Source organism: Calonectris borealis, chromosome 5 (genome assembly GCF_964195595.1).
Source record: "Calonectris borealis chromosome 5, bCalBor7.hap1.2, whole genome shotgun sequence".
Taxonomy (NCBI): domain Eukaryota; kingdom Metazoa; phylum Chordata; class Aves; order Procellariiformes; family Procellariidae; genus Calonectris; species Calonectris borealis.
In genome coordinates this window covers 43,540,563-43,565,397 of record NC_134316.1, presented here as the reverse complement: position 1 = coordinate 43,565,397, position 24,835 = coordinate 43,540,563, and the positions used below count along the sequence as shown (strand labels likewise).

The 24,835-nt window shown below is 41.0% G+C and overlaps 1 protein-coding gene and 1 long non-coding RNA gene across 5 annotated transcripts; one reads left to right on the top strand and one right to left on the bottom strand.

Moving 5' to 3' along the window:
- Positions 1-793: 793 nt before the first annotated feature.
- LOC142083075 (uncharacterized) lies at positions 794-15,549 on the top strand. 4 transcript variants are annotated; one of them, XR_012673951.1, is made up of 5 exons: positions 1,309-1,526; positions 2,900-3,316; positions 6,331-6,367; positions 6,935-7,150; positions 8,004-15,549. It is a non-coding gene; the product is annotated as an uncharacterized LOC142083075 (long non-coding RNA). The 4 variants fall into 4 exon arrangements; XR_012673952.1 differs by lacking the exons at positions 1,309-1,526; positions 2,900-3,316 and adding an exon at positions 794-828; XR_012673950.1 differs by lacking the exon at positions 1,309-1,526 and having other exon boundaries at positions 2,769-3,316.
- Positions 15,550-18,585: 3,036 nt separating this feature from the next.
- On the bottom strand, positions 18,586-24,804 carry OIP5 (Opa interacting protein 5). The gene is made up of 5 exons (XM_075152154.1): positions 24,354-24,804; positions 24,141-24,207; positions 23,053-23,175; positions 22,426-22,507; positions 18,586-21,008 (listed from the first exon to the last, which is right to left on the bottom strand). The coding sequence occupies exons 1-5, from the start codon at positions 24,739-24,741 to the stop codon at positions 20,853-20,855; spliced, it is 816 nt and encodes a 271-aa protein (XP_075008255.1). The 5' UTR covers positions 24,742-24,804; the 3' UTR covers positions 18,586-20,852.
- Between the last annotated feature and the right edge of the window lie 31 nt (positions 24,805-24,835).

The window sequence follows — 24,835 nt, the reverse complement described above, 5'->3', positions numbered from 1 at the left end:
AAGGCAGTTATTCAGAGCAATCAAGATCGCTTGATAACGGCGGCCCATGCAGGCGGCTGTGCTGGTTCAGCCGGGATCTCACGCACGCAGGAGGCGGTTGGGGGGGGCCGCTGGTGCGCGGTGAAATGGAGGACGGGGGAGCGGCAGCGGCACCCCGAGCGGTCTGCAACGGCCACTAACGGTCACACCCTGGGGCTCTTCAGAGGAATCCCCGCCCGAGCGGGCCGTGCCGCTGAGGCACGAACCGGGTAGCAGTGAGGGGGATGAGCTGGAGGCCCCGTGACGGCCTCACGGACCTGGACCCGCTCCCCACGCCTCGGCTGCCGGCCTGCGCGGCAGGGTCGGGGCGGGCTGCGCCAGCCCCATAGCTCCAGGGTGGTGCTGGCAGCGCTGCCGGAACGGGTCCCCCGCGGCCCCTCCGCGCCTTTACCCTCCTGGGACAAGCGGATGGCCAGGGCCGCGGTACCTCACCCCGCGGGCTGGCGGGCGCCTGCCCCCCGGTGGTGTGGGGCAGCCGTTCCCGCCGCCGCCCCCCACTTCGCGAGCGGCTCCTTTAAATTCTTGTGGAGGTCACCGGAGGATTCGCCCCAGACCAGCCCTGCTCGCGCGGCTTGAGCCAATCCTTTTCCAGGCGTGTGCCCTCCCCGGGGCCAATCAGAAAGGAAAGCTTTGGAGGCGGGAGGCCAGCCCCCGTGATGGACGGCGCTGATGACCAATCACCGCCGAAACTGGACGGCTGATGCATATGAGCGGCACCCAATAGGCTTCCGGCCGAGTGGGCGGGCCCGGCGTCGCCGGGCGCTGCGAGCCCCCCGCCGGGTGGCCGAGGTAAGGAGGGGAAGATGGCGGAGTAAGAGGAAGAGGCGGAGAGGCCGGGGCCGGCCGCGGCCCCGCGGCCTCGGCCGCGCTCAGGTGAGTGTGGCGGGAACAACGGCCCCCGGCGCGGGACCGCACCCAGCCCGGTGCCTGGTGCCCCGCTCCCTGATTGGGCTGGGCCCGGGCGCCCGCGCACCCGCCTCCCCGTCCTGCTCCGTGATTGGGCTGGGCCCGGGCGTGTTCGCGCCCGCCGCTTCCCGAGGCGCGCTCCGCCCGCCGCCCAGCGCCGCGGGCCCGGCCCGGCCCGGCCAGCGCCTCCGGGCGGCTCCCCGCCCGCCTCAGCCGGCAGCGCGGCCTCCACGCTGGGGTGGCCCCGAGCTGGGGGGGGGGGCGGGCGTGTGTGTGTCCGTGTGGTGACGGCCGGCGCCCCTTGGGACACCTGGCGGGGTACGGGTGAGGGGGTGGGAGCCGGGCCGGTTCGACCCGCCCGCCGGCCTGAAAAGTCTGAGTAACTTCGGAGCTGGGGGCGAGGGCGTGCCGCTGCTCCGGCGAGAGCGGGCGGGCAGCGGTGCCGGGCTGCAGCAGATGGCTGGGGAGGGAGAGCCTGTTCCTGCTCAGCGGTGCCCTACAGCCGAGTTAGGAACAGCCGAGCACACGCGTTCGGTGAACAGCTGCAGCTGACAGCGGACGTGGAGAAGAGAAACGAAAATGTATCCTCCGAAATTAGTCTCTTCGCTACAAAAATAGCACTGATTATGGTTACTCTTCTGCCATCGTTGTTATTCGTAGAATCTGTGTGCTGGATGGATTTTGCTAATCTGAACAGTTACATCCTTTTCTGATGTCTTTATGTCATACCGACACAGGAGTGCACAAAGGGGATGGGCTTCCAAGTCATTTGACAAAACCAGAACGTACGAGTAATCCACAGTGCAAAATAAGTTTTATGGAGAGTGGAGAGATTATATTGATAGTGAAATTGATTGTGGCCTTATGAATTCATGTGATTGTCGATAATATGGTGAAAAGGACTTTACACATGATGAAACATGTGAAACTATTACTAAAAACACCCTTTCTCCTTTCCATGTTGGTAACATGCAGATCAGGTATGCCCTAAATTTTTCAAAATTATTGGAGGTATTTTGTATTTTGTTCAATTTAAAAAAAAAAAAAGAGGGTGGGACTTCTGAAAGCAAAAAGATTATAGAGTCACTAGCATGAGATTCCTTGTGTTCTATATTTGATAACAGGTCTTTAAATCTTGAGTTTGTCATAGAATTCTAAGTGACTGCATTTTCAACGTGCATGTCAGGTGAAAGTAAAAAATTGAAGTGGTTAAATGAGAAGCACAGCTTTAGATCTTGTGGAGACATGGCGTGTTATCTTATATGACCTAATAATGAAGTAGTTGTTTGTAACTGGTGAAATAACTCAAAAGAAATGTGATAAGTGTGTTTGTCACAACGAGTTCTGAAAGCAGTAGCTGCTTATGAGAAAAATTTCCTAAGGAACATTTTACCAATTTTATGTGCTATATTATTCACATAGTAACAGTAATAGCAGCTTATGAGCTACATAACATTAAGGCACAGTATGCTGCTACTGAATAATATTCCTACTTATACATGTGTATGTATGAATTGTTAAAATATGCCAGGGGATTTGCCTTTGTCATATTACATATAAGGATAATTCTGCTTTATAGTATAATTAAAAGAATAATAAGCAATCAACTTTCTTTCACATGCAGTTGTACACTGTTTTAGCAGTAAGTAAATTCATAGAATCATAGAATCATTAAGGTTGGAAAAGACCTCTAAGATCATCGTGTCCAACTGTCAAATTAATTTGGATTAATATTTATTCTTAATTGCTTTGAATGTACAAGAGCTGTGAGAAGTGGTATCTTAAACAAAAAAACACAAAAAATCAGAGTTTTCTGTTACCCTGGTATATGTGAAATCACTATATGCACTGCTTTACAATCTTGCCCACAATGCTGTGAGTCTGCAGTGTGAAGATTTGCATGAACAGGCAAATCTTACGATTTCACATCTTACGATTGTGACTTGTCTTTCAGGGATGTCAAAAATTATGGGCGAACTAAGGCTAAAAATTCTGACCGAATCTGTGAAGAGCCCAGAGTATCTCTTGAACACCTCCCACGTTCATTCTTAAAAACTGGAAAAGGAACAGTGTTTGAAACCAGTCCTGACATGCTGGCGGTTATGTGAATGCAAGATGTGAGGGCCCGCACAGTGTTTGGAGGATTAAAAAAAAAAAAAGAGGATTTCTCTAAAATGGGATGTGGAGGAAGGGATGATTCTTTGCCTAAACAGTATTCAAGGAGCACGTTACTACTCTGTGTGTGTATCGTGGAACTCAAAGCTCAGCTGTAAAACAATCTTCCCTATTTTCTCTGCCGCTGTAAGAAGTACTGTTACAACGTTGTACCAACTGTACCAAATACCCATTGGAAACCTCATAGGAGAGGAAGGTGATTTTATTTAAAATACAAAGTGAAGCAAAACAGTCACTCAGGCTTGCAATCTCATAAGCAGCAGAATGTGTGCAGTGCCCGAGATGTTTGTCCAGCTGCCAAGCACCACAGCAGGGGTGTTTAAGCTGTGTGTCCAGCAGTCTGGCACTGTGTTGCTCGTGTCCAGATCCTAATTCCAGGATCCCTTGTAGAGGACAAGGGACATCAGCTGGCAGGTCCTTATGTCTTCTGGCCTCTTCCTAGGTTGGCAACCATTCTAGGTTTCGGATGTGCCTTTGTGTACCCTTTTGGAGGTGACAGTGGTCTGTGTCTCTGCCCTGTCCCACTCTGTGAATTATCACTGTTCTTTTGTCTCCAGATCTGGGTGTCTTCTGAAATTGCAGGGGGATGTGCTGGGGTCTTAATGACCTGCGAATCTGCGTGTCTTTCTGAGAGCCCTGTTCCTGCTCTATGTTCCTTTTTGTGCCTCCACACTCAGGCACTCCCTTTCTTTCTCCAATCACACCAGTCTTAGCCTTTCTTATTACAGTTCTCTGCATTGCCTCATAGATTGGGTTTAGATGGCTTTTAAAAAAGTTACCTAGAAAGTGAAAGGAGCAGGAAGGCAGCTATTTTTTGCAGGACTGTAAACTACTTCTGTTGTATTTTGTGTTTATGATTTAAGCTTTTGTCATGATCAGCTTTCCAGGTTAAATTTGACACTTTTAAAGCCATCGGAAAGACCTCAGTGGACTTGCGATCTGTTGTGCTGATTTTGCTTTCTGTATCTTCACACACCTCCACCACATTTAACTTTCAAGTTTTTGTGTCTTAGTCTTTCTACATAAACCTGTTTCTAGGTCTTTCCTTCCTCGCCTACTTCTCAGGCTCTAGGGAAGAAGAGAGGAATCATCTTCTATGTCCCTGTTAATTCTGCTCATCTCCTGGAGCATTTGTGTGTGTGTGAGAGAGAGAAAGGTAGTATTTTGGAAAGCCAGATGTGATGGATCTGAGTTTTTGCTGACCAATCTAATTAAAATTAAAGGGTACCTAAAAACAGAGTGTGAGAGGTGGGGTGAAACTCGGTAGCATAGCTGTACACTATTCATTTTAGTGTCGTTTCCAATTCCAGTGTGCTGATTATATCAGAACACTTGTTTTTTTCCCATTGGTAATAGGGCATGTTGATCTGTATGAGAAGACAAATACTACAATTTTGCTGGTAAATTTACTTATGAGTTGTTTCTTCATCTCTTTTTGGCTCTGAAATTCCTGAAGTTGCCTGTATCCAAGAAATTGTCTACCTAAATGTGAGATTTAAAGGTCATGGAAACTAACCTTTAGTTACAGTAGAGCAAAAAAAAAAAAAAAAAGAATGGGCAATAGGTCAAAACTTAATAAAAGTAATGTTTTCAGAATTTTTGACAGAAAAGGATTAATGTATATAATGTTGAGTTTTCACAACTATTTCTTGTTCCAGATCAATTAATTGTATGTTCATTAAGTAAGGTATGAAAAAAGAAAAATAGTCTCTTTTTTTTTCCTTCATAATTTCCACTAGATTTTAACTGTAGAGTTAAAACTGTAGATACCGTCACCGACAATTTCAGTTCCTGCTAATTTTCAATAGCCTTGATTTATATCCAGTTACATTTGCAAGTTCTGTTGGTACTAGTGTGAATGCTGGTCCCCATAATCTGTGAAAGTCGGATAGAAAGTATATCAAGCAGAGCAGTTAAAAATGGGGGCATCCAAAGTCGGTGAACTTCTTAAAATAAAATTTTAAAAAATTGGTTAAAGCAAACTGAATTTCAGCATTGTATGAAACATTCCTTTGTATGAGTTGCTTGAAGTGTCACCTGCTGCTTTTTTGTAATAAGACTTACTTTAGTATTTAGTTTAGTTTATTTGTAGTTTTAGAATAAGTGACAAAAGCCCCAACTTTTCAAAGATTGGCATTGGGAATTGATAAGTAAGTTTGGGAGAGTTCTTGGTAAGTGTTCCTTATCAAATTAATTGTTTTGTGAATCATTTGCTGGTGGTTCCTCAATCTCCCAAAGTCACATAGTGCTTGGCAGGTTCTTGAGGGAGGACTGGAATGGGAAGGGTCAGAATTGACAACGTGAGAATGGAATAACTACCCTGAAATACAGGGCTAGGGATCATCTGCTGACTACAGTTTTTCTGAAGGTGCGGGTCCCTGGTGCTTGCAGAAATGCTGTGTGGTGCAGGAGGGTGGAAGCTAGTAATACTTTGGTGAGGATACTGGGAGTTTTTAATGATGTAAGTTCTGTGTGATGAGATAGTTCTGCTTATAGCAATGCATTATTCTTCCAGTTAGGTTGTCAGCTCAGCATCATTGAGAACAGTCATTATGCTTCCTTGCTACGGTGGTTTGTTATTAACATGAAAGAGTTTCTTGCCTTTCTGGGGGCTTAAATTGTGTCCATCTCAGTTCCTATGAAACTGGAATGTGTGTCTGTTGATGATAGCTTACCATCCATACCATAGCAAGGTCGCTTGTCTTCAAAACATGCACAATTAAAAAGTAGTTTTGGTAGTGGTGTATACTTCATGCTCCAGGTACAGTCGGTCGAGCATGGACTGTAGGCTGTTCTCAATAAAGTAGAAACCAGCAAATTCCAGGGAAAAAGGGAATTCAGAATGTAAACTACATTCTGTGGAATGAATGACACACGTGATTTTACTCCCGGAAACAGAATGGTTTCTGAACAAAAGCCTTTCAGGCGTACTTTGGGTATATGCTTCTCCTCCCCAACCTGTTCTTAGTTAAAGTTTTCCTGTCCTGGGTCTTCCATACTTGGACCCAATTCACTTGACCACCTTTTCCCTTAAACTAAAGGAGGGGGTGGCTATGATGATTTGAAAAGTAACATCAGCATGTCTGAAAATGTTAACTAGTTCCTGGAAGCTACTGCTAATCTTTTGTGTCTTGTGCAGATAATCATGTATGATCTGAATAGCTTCCCAGATGCAAATTTAATTTTATTTGTTCATCTCTTTCTCTCTAGGCTCACTGAAGGGAATGTGGATTGATCAAAAATAATGGTGAGTAAAGCCATAAGGTTATTTAGGTACCAAATATCAGGTTTGTTGGTTGATTTAGTTTTTTTCTTTTCTTTTCTTCTTTTTTTTTTTCGTGTCCAAAGAAATCAGTCATTGAGATTTTAATTTTTTGTAGGATATTTTCAGAGAACTGGAATGTTGCCACAGTGTCAACTTTCAGCTTGGGCTTCGCTTGAAAGAAACTTTGGTTTAACTATATATTGTAACAAGAATAAATGGTTTTAAAGTTATAAAATTCCTGTCTCATGATGTCATTTTGCTCTGCTAAGAGACAGTAATTGTGTAATTGTATTAACTTGGAGTAGTTATCTTAAAAGTTGTATTTGTTAAACAGTAGGATTGGAAGAAAGATAACATAATCAAATGTCAGTTATCAAATAGGAAAAAGTACATTCAAAATCTCTAAGGATGACAATCAGCTTCTGGAGTTTTGATTTTTTTTTTTTTCCCAGTGAATGAAATAAAGATATTCTGGTAGTTAAGATGTGTAACAGAATGCTATATTCTGTTCTCAGCTCTGCCACAAACCTTTGGCATGTTTTGTTGCAGTTTCCACGTCTGTTTTTCGCCATCTTCATAACAAGAATAAACCTTTCCCAGAGCATGGATGGTCAAACTCACGATCAGCTGAAATATTTGAGTGCCTCAGAGAGAAAGTGATGGTGACGTGTGCTGTATTTCCATTTGCATGATCTATTTGCTACTTCTAACATAGGAGTTGAAAATTGTGACTGGAAGATTATTTCTGAACTTGATCAACTAAAGGTAATTTGAATAAGATGAGAAATACGGACAGAGAAAAGAGAGGAAGGGGTTAAAAAAATACAGTGTATCCTCATGTTCTTGTATGTGAGAAAGAGAAACCAAAGAAAACAAATTTCTCTTTCACATCTCTCATTGTAGTACAGGAGAATGATAATAAAAGTTTCTGGCAGTAGCTGTGCAGGAGCGCACCCGCATTACCTTGCCAATCCAGGTTGGCATCAAACTTAAAGCAAAAAAATCATGTCCTAACAGCTAGTGTGACTAGGTGATACCAGGTGAGTGTCACTGATGAAAGGCCAGGAGATCAGTGACAAGATGCCAGTTGTTCAAGTATGTCTACACTGTGGATAAGTGGGGAGAAACGAGTAAAAGTACCTAATCTGTGTGATCTTACAACTGTCATAAGTGCTTTTTTCCTCTACAGCACTGACAGTTTTGTAGTTAATTAGGTGATAGTTTATGGTGTCTCTTTGAATTGTGACCTGCTGTAGCAGAATATACTCTCTCTGTGTGCAGTGTGCATTCTGGTGCTACCTCAACGTTGTCATGCTATGTTGGAGCCACAGTTAAGACGCCCCATAGCTAATTAACACTGGTATATTTTTGGATGCATTGCTTCTGAGTAAGTGTACAGTTCAGCATTTCTGTAGTATTTCCTTAGCCAGCTTATGGATGTCTATAGTTAGATATAAAATCTTACAGAGTAAGGGATTGTTGCAGTTTGTGAAGCCAGCTAATTTTGCCCAATAGAGTCGGGCTTTTAAAGTAATGAACCAGTGGGCATTTTAATGTTGAATGTTTTTTATTCTGATTCCTAAACTGCCTCTCTTGTTTTTTTATTTTGGGATTCCAGATCCCCTCCTGACATTCAAGAAAAAGGTGGTCCTGTTGCTTGCTCATAGGCTGTGAGATGTGGATGTTTCTCTTCTAGCAAGCAAAAACCTGTCCTTCACTTCCATGGAGCTGAACGAACAAAGATCTCTCTACTTCCTGTTTCAACCAACTCACCCAATATTTGATTCACCAGATGACTTCTCCCACAGAAGTACCCCAACATTTTTTCAAAACTCCAAAGCAGAGTAACAGAAATCAGCATTTGTTTCCCTGAAGAAATGTCTTCTGTGCCAGCTCTTCATCCAGCTTTCTGCATTCTGTTTTAAAATGAGAAATACTTTGTGACAGATGCAAGGGGAAGCTGGTGTTCTTCACCGATAGCTCCTTCTTCATTTTAGGAAGGTTAAGTACTTCACTGTGTCATACTGGAATTCCTAGCAGATAAAGTGTCTGCATGCATTGCTATGTCAAACTGTCTTGACATGTATGAAAAGTTGCAGCAGGAAAACCAGAACATATTTTCTGCTCTGACATGAGGAAGAAACTTACCAAACAGTTGGGGACATCCCATACAGGTATTTTCTAGTCCAGGACCCAGGCTTGACTTTGTAGATAGATGTCTTGATGTTAACTCACATGAAGCAGCTAATGCACAGGAACAAATGCAGAACCACCTTGTCTATAGTATGTTAAACGCATCGTCCCGGTCTGTGATCAAAATGTATATTTGCATGTGTAAACCTATGTAAGTGCTGGATATGAAGAGCCTTCACCAGAAGGAGAAACTACTCTGCACCATTTCATTTTTAGCAAAGAAAAATGAAGCTTTAAAGGCCTCTGGGGTAACAGGATAATGATTAGGTTTACATTAAATCATTCCCTCCCTCTGGCTTTTTATGAATCCTTAGCAGCAAAAGGAACAAAAACATTCTACAGTAGAAGAGATGGGGCAGAACTTCTTTCTTTATTAAAGAAATCAACTTCTGGTGGGATGGAAGAGACCAGAGGTGTAAAGTTGCAGTTTATCCACTCAGCTTCCTTGGCACAGTTTCAGCTTTTCATACTGCTGGTGGAATCAGCTTTTTGATTCTTCTGTGACTGAGAACTGAGATGACCTAGATGTTTCCATCATCTAGGTAGAAATAGGCCCAGGAGAATGGACTGTTAGCCACGGAGGGGTGAGTTGAGAGAGAGCAGAAATACTTCGGACGGGCCTTTTTCTGGTTCCTCTTATTCCTTCCCAAACTAAGGCGCAATCTGTTGTTCTTATGTTTACACCAGATTCTTTGTCTCCATCATTTGTGATTATATAGGATGTTTTCTATCATTCTGAGATGGGAGCGTATGTTGTTTACATGCTCCCTGCTATGGTGTTGTATATGGCAAGTAAGATTTCTTGGCAAAAAAACCCAGAACTGAGATATGTATTCTATTCCACTTCAAATCTGGAGCTCTTCTTAGTGCACCTTATTCCAAGCTTGTGATTTAGAAAATGTGACTTACTAGCTTAAAAAAGTATTTTCAAATCTGGATCAAATAAAGGTATATAGTTTCTGTTAATAGGTTTGGGGAGAGAATAGCATGGTTGGGGGTGGGGGGTGTTTTAGATTTCTTGTTTTGTTCTGTTTTTCCTTTTAGATAATTGCTGGAGAGAGCCAGACAGCCTGAAAATGGCTGAAAAAGCCAATAATTGAAATCCTTCTTAAATCTTAATGATAGATTGCAAGGGCAGCATTCTGATATTTAAAATGTGGTGACATTTTATGGAACCAAGTTCCATAGCAGGGTAAGTGTTGATGTTGATCCTAATCTTCAGAGTAGAGTCGATTTAAATCTGTGTTTAGACTTGCATTGTAACAATAAGATTTAATGACAGCTTTACCCATTTTTTGTTTCCATGAAGAGAAGATCAGACACGTAAGCTGAAGAATGGTGGGCAAGACACTGCGTATCAAAATAATGCCAACTGTAATGAGCAGAGAGGTGCACTAAAACTGTGTGTAACATTGTGATGAGCTGTGTGATAAGAGTTACGTTGATCTTGATGAGGCAACCACCAGCTTGGCCTGACATCTTTTAAGAACATAGGATTTCTTTGCTGAATGTGGTCTGAATTTTCTGGCGTTGGAGGCAACTAGAAAAGCACACTTCCTTTTAGGGCCTCCTTGAAACCAATGGGTTTTAATGTTGATGTCTGTAGAAGCAGGATCCATCTTAAGTGATGGAAAATACTGTCAATATCATAGGATTATAAGTGGTTGGGAGGTATCTGGTATAAGAAACATCTGATTTTAGATCTAGGAATTTCCTTTTCTTCCTTCTGCCCATACTTACCCTTCTGACGTTAGAGCTAGCAATTGTTTCTTGCATAGCTTGACAAAATACTTGGGGGACAGGAAGGTATTCTTGTTTTCTGTGGACATGTACAAAAACTAAGAATTTGACTGACTAGAGAGTAGACCCTTTAAGCTCTTTGATTTCTTTTTCCATAGGAATAACCCTCAACATTTTGTAACCCTGCATTGTAACAAAAAAACAGAATTGCTGATTTTTCCTGACTTCTATCCATGACAATGTAACAACATTAGTTTTCAAGTTTAATTTTAGAACATAATATTTTCAGCAGGGCTAAGGATCTGTGGCTTTCACAGAAGTAATACTCCAATAGTGCATGCCCAGAAGACCCCCATTGCCGTACCTTCCGGCCAGCACCTTCATAAAACTGCTGTGTTAGGAAATGCTGCCTCAGCCTACTTACTTTTTCTTGCTCCACTTTTTCTCTATGTTGGTTGGAAATCTTCCCATGTGAAAGATTACAAAAACAAGGGGCATGTGCAATAGATCATATATATATACATATATATATTTTAATACTTGTGGACAAAATGATGTTACAAGTTGTTTGAAAACAACAAAATCACCAATGTCTTCCATTTTGAGATGTGTATAGTTCCATAAGCATTAGTGCTTTGTAGCAAACTGTAGTGCCATGTTAGGATCAGTGCATGAGCCTAGTAGTATTTTTACAATTTCAGAGTGACAAATTTATTAATAAACAGTGATGATAATGTAATTAACAATAGAAAGGATACAATAGAAGTGTCACAAACATGGTCTAAACATGCAGTATCCTCCCTTTGACAATGGCAACGCTATATTAGAAATGGAATGCATTCACTCATTAAGTGCATTCGTAGAATCATAGTTGATTTTTTGTTTCCAGTCTATCTGTCTAACTGCAATAGTAAGCTAGGGTATGTAAGCGTCCAGAATTCTCATCTATCAGTGGGATTCTTTTCTTTTTAGTCTATGTTGAAGGTGTTTTCTTCCATGTGCAGCATTTTCACTTTTATTATTACCCACCCTGTGATATACTCAGAAAAATATGAATGTGCTAAGGAGTTTGTGTGCATTTTGTACACATCTTTGCTACCTTAAGATCATTTACAAAATCTGTTAATTAAGTAATTTTTTTTTCAGATCTGACTATGTAATTGTTATAACTAGTTAAACATTATCCTCATTATATAATAAGTTAATGGTTGCAAAATGCTATCTGCCAATTATGCGTAGAAGAATTTTTATGCATTATTGCAGGAATGGGGAACCTTTTTTGGCTGAAGTCCTGTTGAATCTTTTAACACCTTTGGTGGATCCTGCATTTACACACATCTTAATGTTAATAATAATAAGAGAGAATTTAATAAGGTCAAGGGCTGTTGAAAAACAACATTGCAGACTGTATCTGTGCAGCAGGCTATCTCTAGCCTATGGATCGGAGATTCCCCACCCCTGTATTACTGAGAATTCAATATCCTGTATTTTAGGTAACTTCCAGTATTGCTTTCCAGCTCTAAGCTCAATTTTAATAATTTCTGTCTCTCCCTGTGCTTTTTTCGGAAGGAAAGTTTAGATGAGGGGAAGTCCAAATGATTTAGCACTCAGTGGGCACCTTGGACTGGTCAAATAAGAGGCTGGTATGATTCCTGAGATTTGCAATGCTCTGTGGATGGCATCCTCTGATTTCCTAGGAAAAAGTCTTTTATTTGGTGCCAGTGCTGCTCTTCACCCATTTCTGTCTTCTACAAGAACAAAATTCTCTTTAAACCTAGAGAGGATACTGCATCTTTTTTTCCTGAGACCTGCTTGTAAATGGCCTTCAGGGGGAGGGAGGGAATAGGGAGCTCGTAATTTTGATACAATATATCTCTAAAGTAATTAATCGAGAAGCATGTATTTTGGTGCAAAACCAGTAATCCCTGCAGAGATAATGTATGTAACAGGGAAAAAAAGAAAAAAAAACAGCCAACCAACCCTCTGCATCTAATACATTTCCAAGAAAATTGAACAGGTGGGCCATTTACAGCAGAGCTCTGGGGGACCTGTGCTGAGAGTTAGGTTCAATTCTAAATGGAAGTAGCTGTACCATTGAATAAAGTAGTTTAGTGCTTGGGAGAATCAATTGAAAAATACCTCTGAAACTGGAATGCAAAATAGCACAGTATGTAGGGGGAAGAATCCCTGATGCAAACAAAGCCATAAGATGATTTAATAAGAAAATAGAACTTTAGTAGCAATAACTGTTTTGCATGTGATAGTAAATAACTTGCATTAGCAAGACTGTACAGTAGAGTAAGTGGGTAATAACCAAATAAGTTTGTGGCGCTCTGTGCTGCAGGGAGTTGCGTGAAGAGTCTCTTCCTGAGAAGATGGGTGAATTCCTCTTATGTTCCTCTCATTGGAGGGAATTTGGCACTTGAATACTTAGTTAATGAAGCTGATATACAAAAAAAAATTAGCTTTGTCACATGTCTGAAGCACTGTCAGTGAGTGCTGGGGGAAGGGCAGACAGTTCTTTTTGAAATGATCGCTGAAGTTTCCCTATATTTTTTTCTTTTTTTGTAGTCTAGCACTTTCTCTGTTTCTCTGAGAAGAAACTAAACCCTTCTAAATGCTGGACTGTGATGAGAACCTGATTCTGAAGTTAAAGCTTTTATTGTGGGAAGTACTTTTTGTTTTCTTTGTTTAAAAAGACCGATCTGAGATGGTCTTTAAATAAAAAATAAGAAATTAGAGAACACTTGACACTCAAAACATTTGTACATCCCAAGCACAATTGTAGAATTCTAAAAATGTTACTTTACAGCAAAAAATAATTTTGGCCTTACTAAACACTGTGTTTCAGGCCATAACTGATTTCTGTTGATGCCTGAAGTTTTGCAGAGGCAAGTACTGTGAAGCTTCTGGTAACACAAAGGGTTATTGATCTACAAGCTGTAGCCTGCGCACCCAGCAAAGTATTTGCTATCAAAGGGTTACATAAAAGAGCTGCAGGAGTTCTAAAATGTCCATAGTTGACACTGTTTTCAGTGCAGATATGTAGTCTATAGAGGCAATATGGCCCAACAGATAATACTGTAATCTGAAGAGAATTATTACATCAGAGGTTTAGATCTACCTGGCTGGATTTCTTCTAGAAAGCTGAAGTAATTTGGACTGTCACTTACAGCTGAAGGGAGGCTTCTAATGTTCCAGAATTATGGAGCTGAAGCCCTTTGGCTCTTCTTAAGTTGTTAATGGGACTGTGAGGGCTGTGAGCATTTTTACAGTATAAAGTCACCAAGATAAGCATGAGGATGTCTAAATTAAGTGTTGGCTAATATGTAATATGTGTATGAAAAGCTAATTGATCTGGAAGGTTGTAATCAGCTTAAATTCCAGCTATTGAATTATTGATAAAATTGGAAGCTGGCCATAGGGGACATTAATTTGATTGTTATCTGATTACATTAGAGAAATTATAAATTTATTCTGGTCTGTGGTCAACAAGTACATTTACATAATAATGAAATAATAATGAAAACATGGTCATGTTCATACTTCAGAAGTATAAACTTTGTGGCTGAATAGAATTCTTCAAGGGTTTATTCTTCAGAGAAGGGGGGGGGAAATCAATACTGATGAAGCCAGGCAAGCTATCTGCATATTCTTCCCAGTTCAGATTTTCTATAATTATCTGTATTCTATGGGCTACTAGACTAGAAGTTACTATTCACAGCAACAAGAGGAATCCCTTTGCCTTTCAGCTCTTGTACTATGGCATGACTTTTTGCTCCAACCCCCTTGATTTCACTGCTTCTAAAACTAAGTGGAAGTGTTAGATGCTACCACATGTCGGTGTGGGATATCAAAGGTGTAACGACCGGTACTGACGTGCCTCCTTTAGCAGTACTAAACCCAGATGATACAAATATATGTTTCCATACCCAGTAGTGCTGCTGCAGAGGGTCTAGCCGGTACTTGCATTGGGAATTGCACCTTCAGGAATTGCACCTTCTGTAACTGAGGATAATTGTCAAACTTAGGACAAAAAAGAAAGTCTTGCAAAGACTTCTTGATAGTGAGTGGGAAGAAATTGTACCGAGCTTCAGGACACTGACACTTTACACGAGGATTACATTGTCAAGAGCTGGCAGTGTGTTTTTTGGGCAGAGAAGGGAAAAATATGGAAGAGAAGAATGGTTTTTGATGGATAACCAATCTTAGAAATGACTGCTTCCTGCATCCCTAGGAAACTGTCTGGTCTTCCTCCAAAACTAATAATCCTGCTTGCTGTTCAGGTACAGAGCTGCATAATGGCAGTGCAAGTTAGATTTCATTGGATTTCTTTACTGAATAATCCAGCATTTTGCCCCTGTAGCGCTTTGACTGGCACACAAAAGCCAGCAGTTGAACCAGGGTGTCTCGTTTAACAGTGCAGAACACTAACCATGGATTCTGATGTCTTTCAGTCTGCTCTACACTTTCTCCTGAGTGTTAGAGACAGTGTCGGTGTTCATGATGTAAGCTGAGCGTCTTTCTGTCTCTGAGCCTATGTACCTGGTTATAATATAGACAGATTTCCTAAGGCTTTACAACATCTAAGGTTAAAGATAAAAGGTGACTTACTGTTATAACTTACTGTTTGGTGTGTCCTATGTAAATCCTGTCTGCTTCTCTCGACTTGCCCTCCAAATGAGTGTGTTTGCAGGTCAAATAAAAGGCGGCTAGTTTTTAATGCCTTAGGCATGAAGAACTGCATGGAGAAACTGAAGGAAAGCGGCACAGGCCCACAAACCAAATCTTAGAGCTAGTATTCTAATTATGCATGATTCAAAATGTCTAGTGTAATGTAGTTATTACCAGTAAATTGAGATATGCATTTATACATAATGAAGCAATAGGAATTAATATACCAATAGCTTGAACTTCCTGCTTTGATTCTCAAATTTTGGTTTTTTTAGAGAATGTGCTGCCTCTGTAGAGAAAGAGGCAGAATGTATAGATAGGGACAGAAGCATGGCACCAAAACTGTAAATCAGGAACCAGGATCAGCAGAACTCGCCTTTATAACCTCTTGTCTGGTTCATATTAGTGCCCTGAGCATGTAAAAAGCAGGGCATGAACTAAGCATGTTTAGGGGCGAGATGAGGTTTCTCACCTGCTGCAGCTGTAGCAAGGAAAAGGGTGCAGAGTTTCTTACAAGGTGCAGGGGGGAGCAACTGGTGGAAAACAAACAAACAAAACAAACACAAAACAACACAAAAAAAACCAAGTAGCAGAAACCACAGACTCAAATTGAGCGTAGTATTTGCCAGACAGCAGGTAATAAGCTTGAGTGTGGTGAGAGAAATTATTTGGAGAAGACTGAAATTAATAAGCACAGTACATATATTTCAGGTGTTGAATAGCTTTTTAATAGACAGTATTTTCAGGTAACTCTCTAGCCACATAGGCAGCTGTACTGAAGCATACTGGTACCAGCCAGCAATAATGGCACCTGCAGGAATGAACCTGAAAATACTGGTAATCTTGTATATTTTTTAAGTTCTTTAAAGAGATTTTTAAAAACACAAAATGAGATTTGATCATTGAAGGTCTTTATCTTCTGCAACACAGGTTGCAATAGTCTTTTTTCTTTATTTCACTTATTTAATAAACGGGAATTTGGGTGCCATCTTTCTGTAAACTTTTAGTGTGTTCTCTGTAGTATTTCCCAAGTCTTTTAGTGGATAATGCAGTGAATTTCTGCTGGCAGTTTGAAAATAACACGGAATGCATGGCATAGCCTACGTCATTAATACTTTTCCAAGTTTAAACTTGTATTCAAACATGTAGAATACTAGCTTGTTACTGCAGAATTCCATACTTCTAGCTTAGCTTAATTTTGTAGGTGGGCTTAACTTGTGCAGAACACTTCTCCATGTACAGAGGCTCAGTCCTCTTTCTTAAATAGAAAGAGGAAGTGTCTTGGAGGAAGAAATTGTGTGTCAAGTTAACTCCTGTTCATACTTCATAGCCAACTATCCATAAAGCACCGTGATTTGGGTTTAGAATGGGGGTTGCGTTTTTCTCACGAATGCTCTTTCTAGATATACAAGTACAAGAATTGCCAAAAGAAGATAGGAATATAAGAGAAGAAAACTAATGTATGGTATCAGAAGCTAGACTAAATGAAATCCTTTGAGCCAAATTCTTCGAGCAAAAAGGGAATTTGTAAAACAAGTTTAGCCCAGCGGTTAACGATGGTCACCTAATTCTTAGTGGGTATTCTTTAGAACATTTTACATGGTTTTAAACCCTGTTAAATATATTTTCTTTTGTGTGATGAGTAAGCAGCTGTATCCTTTGTTAATGCTTATTCACTTCAATATAAAACCTGGGGAAGAAGCTACTTTAGGATGTCAGTGAAGATATCCTCCTTTTGAAAAGTATGATATAACAGCAAAGGAGAAGTATTGGTTATCGATTCTTAAAAATTACCTTAGTACTTAAAAAACAGGCTAGAAAATACTTCTTATACTGAACTTCCGATGGCATGCTCACGTGGATTAGTGGAGGAAATTATTGGTGTCACTAGGAACTATGTACTCCCATTGCACACATGTTTTACGTGGTAACAGTGAAAGAATGTCTCCCTGCAAATTCTGATGTTTTTCCAAAAGGCAGCTTGCTTTTATATCTATGCATCTTTGAGGATTTCAAGATAAGATTTTATTCTTTTGACACTGTAAAGAGGAACTGTTTAAAAATGAACTTGGAAACTCTGCACCTGTATACAAATTTTTTTAGCAATAAAGCAGCACAGGCTGAGAATGCACTAAAACTGGATGTGTCGTTTGTTCAGAAGACAAATTAACCAACTTACTATACACTACACTCCACTTCTAAGATATGTTTGTACTTGCTTTACCTTTGTCAAAACTTAACAATTTGAGCTAAACTCACATATGCTGGATATCTGCTTTGGGTCCAGCTGTTCAGCAGACTTCAGGCACAAGAGCCTCTGACTTCTTGGAAGGCAACTAAAAAAAAATTGTTACTCCACTCATATTAAGATGGGCAACTTATCAGATAAAAGCTTCAAGGGTTGTTTTAGATGCTAGCAGAAAGCTTCTGTTGCTTGTATAGATTGCCTAAAAGTAGTAAGCCCCTCAGAAAACTGTTTCATATATGTGGATTATTTATTGTTTTGGCAACTACATTTCTGAAAAATTCCTTCTATGGCATGTCACAACCTGCAGGGAGGCACAACTTCCCTTACAGTTGCTGCTGAAAGCAGTTTCGGGAAGTGCTGTAACGTAGCAGCAGGACACCACCTTATGAGGACTGTGCTGAAGGAGCCATGGCTCCCAACCCTACTACAAGCTTTCCAAAACCTGTTGTGGATTGCTAACCCTTACGCTAGCTTATAGAAGACTCACAGTATGATTTTACCTCAGTAGCCTGTTCAACCACCTTGATTTGTTTCATTTTCTAGTTGTTTTTGTCTTTAGATTCCAGAGAAGACAGCTGCCGGTTAGCTAACATAAGAAGGCCTTGAGACTTGCTTTTGAAGTGGTTGGTATTCATTTCAATAGAGAATCCATCCTTCCCAAGCCAGGCTGGCCCTGGCAGCACTTAAAGCTAGAACACATCTCTCAAGATGCCTAGTTAGAGGAGATGAGGTTCTACACTAGAATAAGAAAAAACAAATATTCACTGATCAATTGTAGATAAAAAGGAACTTGAATCTGGGACAGGCTGTGGGATCAAAAGCTGAATCTTTCAGGAATAAAAATTGATAAGCATCACTTACATCAAAATGCACCCATAGGTTTAAGTTGGTATCTCAGAAAACGTTCATCTCAAATTACTGAAGATAATGCATTTATTTTATGTTTGGTAAATTAAGGTGGCTTGCTTTTTAAAACAGAATTTACTTAGAACACTGTACTGCTGTGAGTGTCAGCAGGTAAATCAGGCAATAGTCAGTGCCAAGAAAAAACATCATTTGACAAACGGACATGAAGGACCACAGCTTGACTCAACAGAGCGGAGGTCCTCCCAGTTCCAAAGATTAGAGAAATGTAGTTTTAAAATTTACCAGCTATTATTTAGCATACTCGTAATTTGTTTAAATTCATGCTAAGTAATGTAATATAAGGAACCGTTAATTTAATGCTTCATAATGAACTAGGACGTAAGCAAGATAAACTGATTGTTTTTTTCTGCAAACATAATCTAAGGAAAAGAAGTGGGCTTATGATTCACATGATATTATATGTGATCTGCACAATATAGATTTCTGAATTTCAGCTTTTTTTTTAATTTAAAAAGTTTCTTCTTTACAACTGTGAAGATGATATAAAAAAAAAAAAATGTACCTGACAGCTTTCTTTTCCTTTTAGGGGTGGACACTTAGCTAAATGAAGCAAGACAATTTAGCACTATTATACGCAGTATAGATGTAAAGTATACAGCAAGAAACGGTCTCAATGCAGAAACCGGAATGAAAGGGCAAAAGTGAGTAGTCCCGTTATCAACCGTATTTCTTAGCCTGATGCAACAACAAAAGGGCTGTCACTTGGAAAGTAACACAAAGGTGAAGTTATACAATAGAAAACATTTACCTGAGATGGGGAGATGCTTGCACAAAATGAGTTTAGTCACAAGACCCCAGTTAAAGACCAACAGGCCCTTAAATGTAATGCAGAAGTCACTGCACAACACAACTTTAAAAACTTTTGTGCGTAATAATGAAATAATCAAATACAGAGAATCCAAACTTTACATGAATATACAGTGACAACTGTTAAGAACAGCCTTCCAGTTAAGGGTTCAGGATAGAGCTCATTTTAGCGAAGATAACATTTATCATTACAGGCAATGAAACAGGTCTGGTAAGAGTGTGACATTTACTTTATCAAAAGTAATTACTTTTGATATCCTGAATTTAGCTGTCATTGAAAAGCAGCATTTTTGCACTTACGCCTGTCAAATCTGTAAAACATAAACTAAAAATAATTTAGATAGCATATGGTATTAGAATTTAAGAGAGAGAGCCCCTCCTCTCCCTGCAGAATGGCTGTTGATATTCTATGTTATTGCTTAATCAGAATGAACTGAGACAACCCGGAACTCATAATCAAAAAGCAGTACAGTGAATATAAGTAGTAGTATAAGTACCAGCTGCCCACCTCTGAGGTGCCTTGCAGTGAGTTTTGTAATGGGCTTGGAGCAGAGGGGACAAGAGTTATTTTACAAATAAAATAATTAAGACTATGAAATACAGGGAGTACTGGCATCAGCAGCAACGGGGAGTGCAATCTGCCAATCATATATGGAAGTAGAAGTAAGGGAATGGCAAATTGCATCACTGAAATTAAGTTGACCAAGTAAATACAATCCTCTCTAGACTACTACAGACAACTACTAAACTTTATGGAAGGTTTAAAATATCAGTCCTTTAGGCAGCAAAAGGGAGAGGAAAAGACCCTTAATCTTCCACCTAACAAGAGTAAATATAAAGATATTCTGTCCTAATAACAAGGGGTAAGTAGTGTTCTTTCTTTTCCATCAAATTACTTTCTAGATGTTTGGAAAGAAGCAGAACCCATTCAAAACGGAGAGATCCCAATGAGTACCCATTAGGTATTTTTTATGAAACATCTTGACTGGCCAAGGGAGGGCACCCGGCAGACCATCACAACTTCAGCAGAGCAGTGTTCCCACGACTGAGAAGTGAAGGAGAAGAAAAGACTGTTCCTTGGTTTCACAGCTTCAGCCCCAAAAAGAAAGGCTCAAATCTGCTAAAGGCAGTTGCTCACAGCCTAATCTTCACGGAGCTGCCAGAACTTGACTCAGTCCTGTGCAGCCACGGGGCTGCACTCCCAGAGGACTTGGCAGGCACATGGGTTGCCCTTGAATTTGAAATCCAAAACCTTGTGCTCCAGCCAGCTTGAGCCATCCAGATTCAGGCACTAAGCACACTGTGCAGCTTCTATGACATGCTAGCTTGCTCCTTTTGCAGGCCACATACACAAGCAAATCTGAAAGAACTAATCAGGAGGCCATTTAGCAGTGCCTCACATACCAGGTACAGCTAATGAGCCACTTGACCAAAAGCTAGCTGCCATTACCACTGTATCTATATGAAAAGGTAGGACAAGAACTTTAGACATCTGTAAGAACATTCAATTTATAGTAGCTGCTCTTGAATATCATCTTGTTAGTATGTTTTGTATAGTTCCAGAAACCTGGTTTTAATATTTCAAAGGCTGTTTTTCCCCCTGAAGTCATTAGAAAGAATCAAAGTCATACTTGTACTGTCTCAGAGAGTGATGTGCTGCATGGTGAGCTATTCATTTTTCCAAGCATAACTTCAGTATGTCAGATTTTCAAGTGTTCCCCTTAGATTGAAGGGATGCACTTAAGCATTGGTTCTTTCTATACACAGATAAAGTGACAGATCAACACTCAAACCTGTTCTGGTGCATTGTTTCATCATAATGAACAAACTCAGCAGAGACGCAGAAACAACTCCAGCAGTTCTTGAAAATGGCATATTTTAGTTGACCCTGACTATTGCATATCCTGGCAGTAGGCCAACTGCATCTGATGCAGAGCTTTGCCTTTCTGCCACGTTATTATTTTGTTCCAGTTCCTCCAGCTTCTTCATCAGCAATTCTACGCGAATGTGGACCTCCACAAGCTTTTCTTTCAGCTAGGGGAAAAAAAAAAAAAGATAAATAAGAGGATTAAAACTAGAGAAAAATGTCCCAACACTAGATCTCTGAATGACCTGCACCCCACTTTCAGTGGCTAAAGAGCAGCTGACTTTCAAGATGAAAAATTATACTGAGCTTTAATCTCTATACCACATGTCTAATATAGCCAAAACTGGTACCCAAATCAGAGGCCTGCACTACAAAGAGGAGACAGATGAATGTGTGCCAGCGTAACCCCTTTCAGAGATGTATGGAAATACTCTACTTGAGGAGACAGAATTGCTGGAGCCTTACTACGGTCAATCCAAGCTTTCTTAGTTAACTCATTACAAGTTTTTACACAGCCAGAGACCTTCGTTGACAATATCTGGACAGACTGTTTCATCATTAGCTTAGGAATGCACGTGGACAGTCCCTCAAAAATGCCATTTCCAGATCTGGGGTTTAAGTTAACACATCTAAAGCAGAAGAGTAAAATCCTGCTGACATTGTATCTCAAAAAGCAAAGACCAGATTCTTGCACTTGTTCTAGTCAACAAGCAGACTCTCCACAGTCACATAATTGATGTTTGCAATGAAGTACTACTATTTTTTTTACTTCAGAAAAATGCGTCTCAACTTTAGAAGTCTTGCCTGGATGAGACTTTTGCATTTTAGCCTAACTTGACCTATGAAAACACTCTGATCTTATGATAAGACACTGGAAGATGACTCTGAAGAAGACAAAACTTAAGAAACGTCACGGGCCCATTTCCATGCTTAGAACAGAAACTAAAAAAGAAAAAAAGTAAGGAACAAGTAAGCACATAAATACTGTATACACTGGCTGTCTCCTACACGCAGTAACTTTATTTGAACTATGGGACAGACAATTTACTAAATTAACAACTAACCTAGTTACAGAAAAGAACATTTTAACACCAAAAAAGGAGGGAGGTTTCTAGTGTTGTCTCTGAAACTACAAGTAAATACTGCCATGCTGTTTTGAGCTTACATAGCCATAAATACAACTGTGCTAGAATCCCTTTCAAATTAACAAATGGCTATTTTTTAAATTCTTCAACGGTGACTTATCAATTCTAGGGACAACTCAAGTCCCTAGACTCTAAATGATTCTCGTTTTTTTTCTTTTCAAAGAGTAGAGATAAAAGGATAACACACTTTTGCCAGAGAATTATCTAGAACTGGATATGTTTTGCAGGTAAGTGGTTCTAGAAAATGTTTTGCATGTCTCACATTTAAGTCAGTCACTGTATTATAAGTCAGTATTTTCTCCATCTTATGCACTTATAACAAAAGTAATTGTATCAATATTTTTGGACTAATATATTTTTGGACTAATATATTTTTGGATATCCAAAAATATCAGCATTTAAAAAATATTTTCCATACAAATTAATGTAGAAACCTTACTTCCCGCAGTTGTTCCTTTAAGGTCACAGCAGGAAAAGTCACCTTAGAAGCTTCTATTATCATTTGTTTTTTTAAGAGATAACTGGAAAACAAAAGGGGAAAGGGAAAAAAAAAACAAGAACAACAGTTAAAAACCCCACAGTTGCATTCATTGTTTAGATTATTTAAGATTATTTTAAAGCAGATACACAGTTGTTGCCAAAAGTAGTCAATACATTATGAAAATATTAAAAACATAACAATGGTTTTACTTTGAAATCATAAGATCCTCTCATCACCAGCTATAAGTAATTTACAGTTTCTATAGTCAAGTCCTCAATCTATCATGGAACTACAATGATACCTTACATTAGCTAAGCGAATCTGTAACTGAAGGAGAGTTTGGTATTGCAAACAACTAAATTTAAACCTTGACATTAAATAAGGACACTCAAGAAGTGCAAGGCAAATCAAATGGGAGTCACACCAACACAAACAATTTAAACATAGAGGATATTAAAATCCCACACCAACGCGCTCAGTCAAAAGAAAAGCTGCTTTTGTTAGCTGTAGATTAGTTGTATACCCTGTTGTAATAACTTACAAACTCCTGTGAAATCATTGGCCATAAGAATACAGTATTCTCACCAGAGGATGCTGTCCTTGAAGAAACAGAAGAAGCCTCGGAGATAGGCCAGGTCACTGGAGGCAGAATAAAGAATGAAGCCCACGATCAAGCCACATGACCGACAGGATAATGCATTGTAAGCACTAAAAGGAGAAAAAGAAAAATATTACTAAACAGAAGCTTCTGAAACCACACATACTGCATGCTTGTCAGAGGACATAAAATCCTCAGTTCTATCAGGACAGCAAAACAAGACATAATAATGCTTTCTCCTTAAAGAAATAATACATATAAAGAGAAAGTGAACATTAAAAGTTGGGCGTGTTGTGCAAGAAATAATCTCTGTAATAAGTGAAGTTGCAATTAAGGAAGAAAATATATGTCTTATTATCATAGAGTGGATTAGGCTATACTACTCGAACATTATTTAACTGGTAAAACAATGCCCGTGCCAGGTCATAGATGTGAAATTTCTTCCTGATAAAACAGATTATTGCCTTATGCAGAGAGAGGAAAAAGAAAAAAACCAAGTCTTATATTTAAAAAGTTCCCAGCCCTTATGGTTTGTAAAATAGCCTTTAAACATCATTTAAACAAACTACTGGTTCTGTAAGTCCTCAGGTAATATTTCCATCCTTCCCATCAGACTAATCCCAGAGTTACCAAACCTGTTGCTAACTGTAGGCTCATGAATACAGCAGCGGAAGTTATTAATTTTCAGTATAAAAAAAGTCCAAAACCCCAAACAGAGATGCTTTAATTTAGGCAATAGACCTTTTAGGGAAGGAGCAGACGGAAGAGACCTAAAGGCTAGGCTGTCTTTCACTGCATCAATCAAATGTCCCTCCCCACCAACAAAGGTTAGAGCAGCCTAACTTTTCATTTTGACAAAAATGAGAGCTACATGCCCACAAAAGGTTTCTCCATCCGAAACGATGAAGCACGAGTACAAAAAGCACTTGGGAGCTCACCGAGCCCCTAAGAAACCCCAGCGCACAGGTCAGAGGAGCTCCTGGCTCCCAGCTTTGCAGAAGCCGCTTTTTGCCCACGCAATTTACCGCGGCGGCTGTTCCCGACGCCCAAAGCAAGGACCAGGTGAGCTACGCACCATCCCAGGAGGGCTCCCTCGAGGCCGATCATGAGCGAGTCCTCCCAGGCCACATCGTTTGTGACTTCTGAGGAGGAAGAGAGACCCGCTGAAAACGAGACCCCCCCCCGGACCAGACCCAGATACGCGCCCGCCCGCCCCGCCGCCTCGGGACACCCAAGGCGAAGCCCAGCCCACCCCCCCACGGCCCGAGGCCGCCAGGCGGGCACTGACTGAAGCAGACGAGGAGGCCGAGCCGCCGCTCCTCATGCGCGCACAGGTGCAGCGAGTCCCCCAGCACCGTCCAGCAGCCGCGGCACTGGAACATGGCGCAGTCCTCCGGCAGCGGGCCTTGCCGCCGCGGTGGCGACACCGACACCGCGGCCGGCGGCGAGGAAGGCGGCGACCGCAAGACCCATGCGGCAGCGGCGGGGGACGGCGGCCGCTCCACAGTGATGGCCCCACTGAGCTGCGGGTCCTGGAAGAGCTCCTGCAGCTGCCGGCGCACCGCCATCTTCTCCCGCCCCGCGTTCGAGCGCGGCGCCCGCCTTCCCGGCCTGACAATTGGAGCGGGTTTCACGGATCTGCGCTGCGATTGGGTAACTGATGCATCAATCCTCATCGCCCTAGACTATTGGGAAATGGGCAGCGCCGAGTCATTCCGTCTCCCAATCAAACAGGAGAGGGCAGGGCTTTCCCTCGCCGGGAGCGCCTAT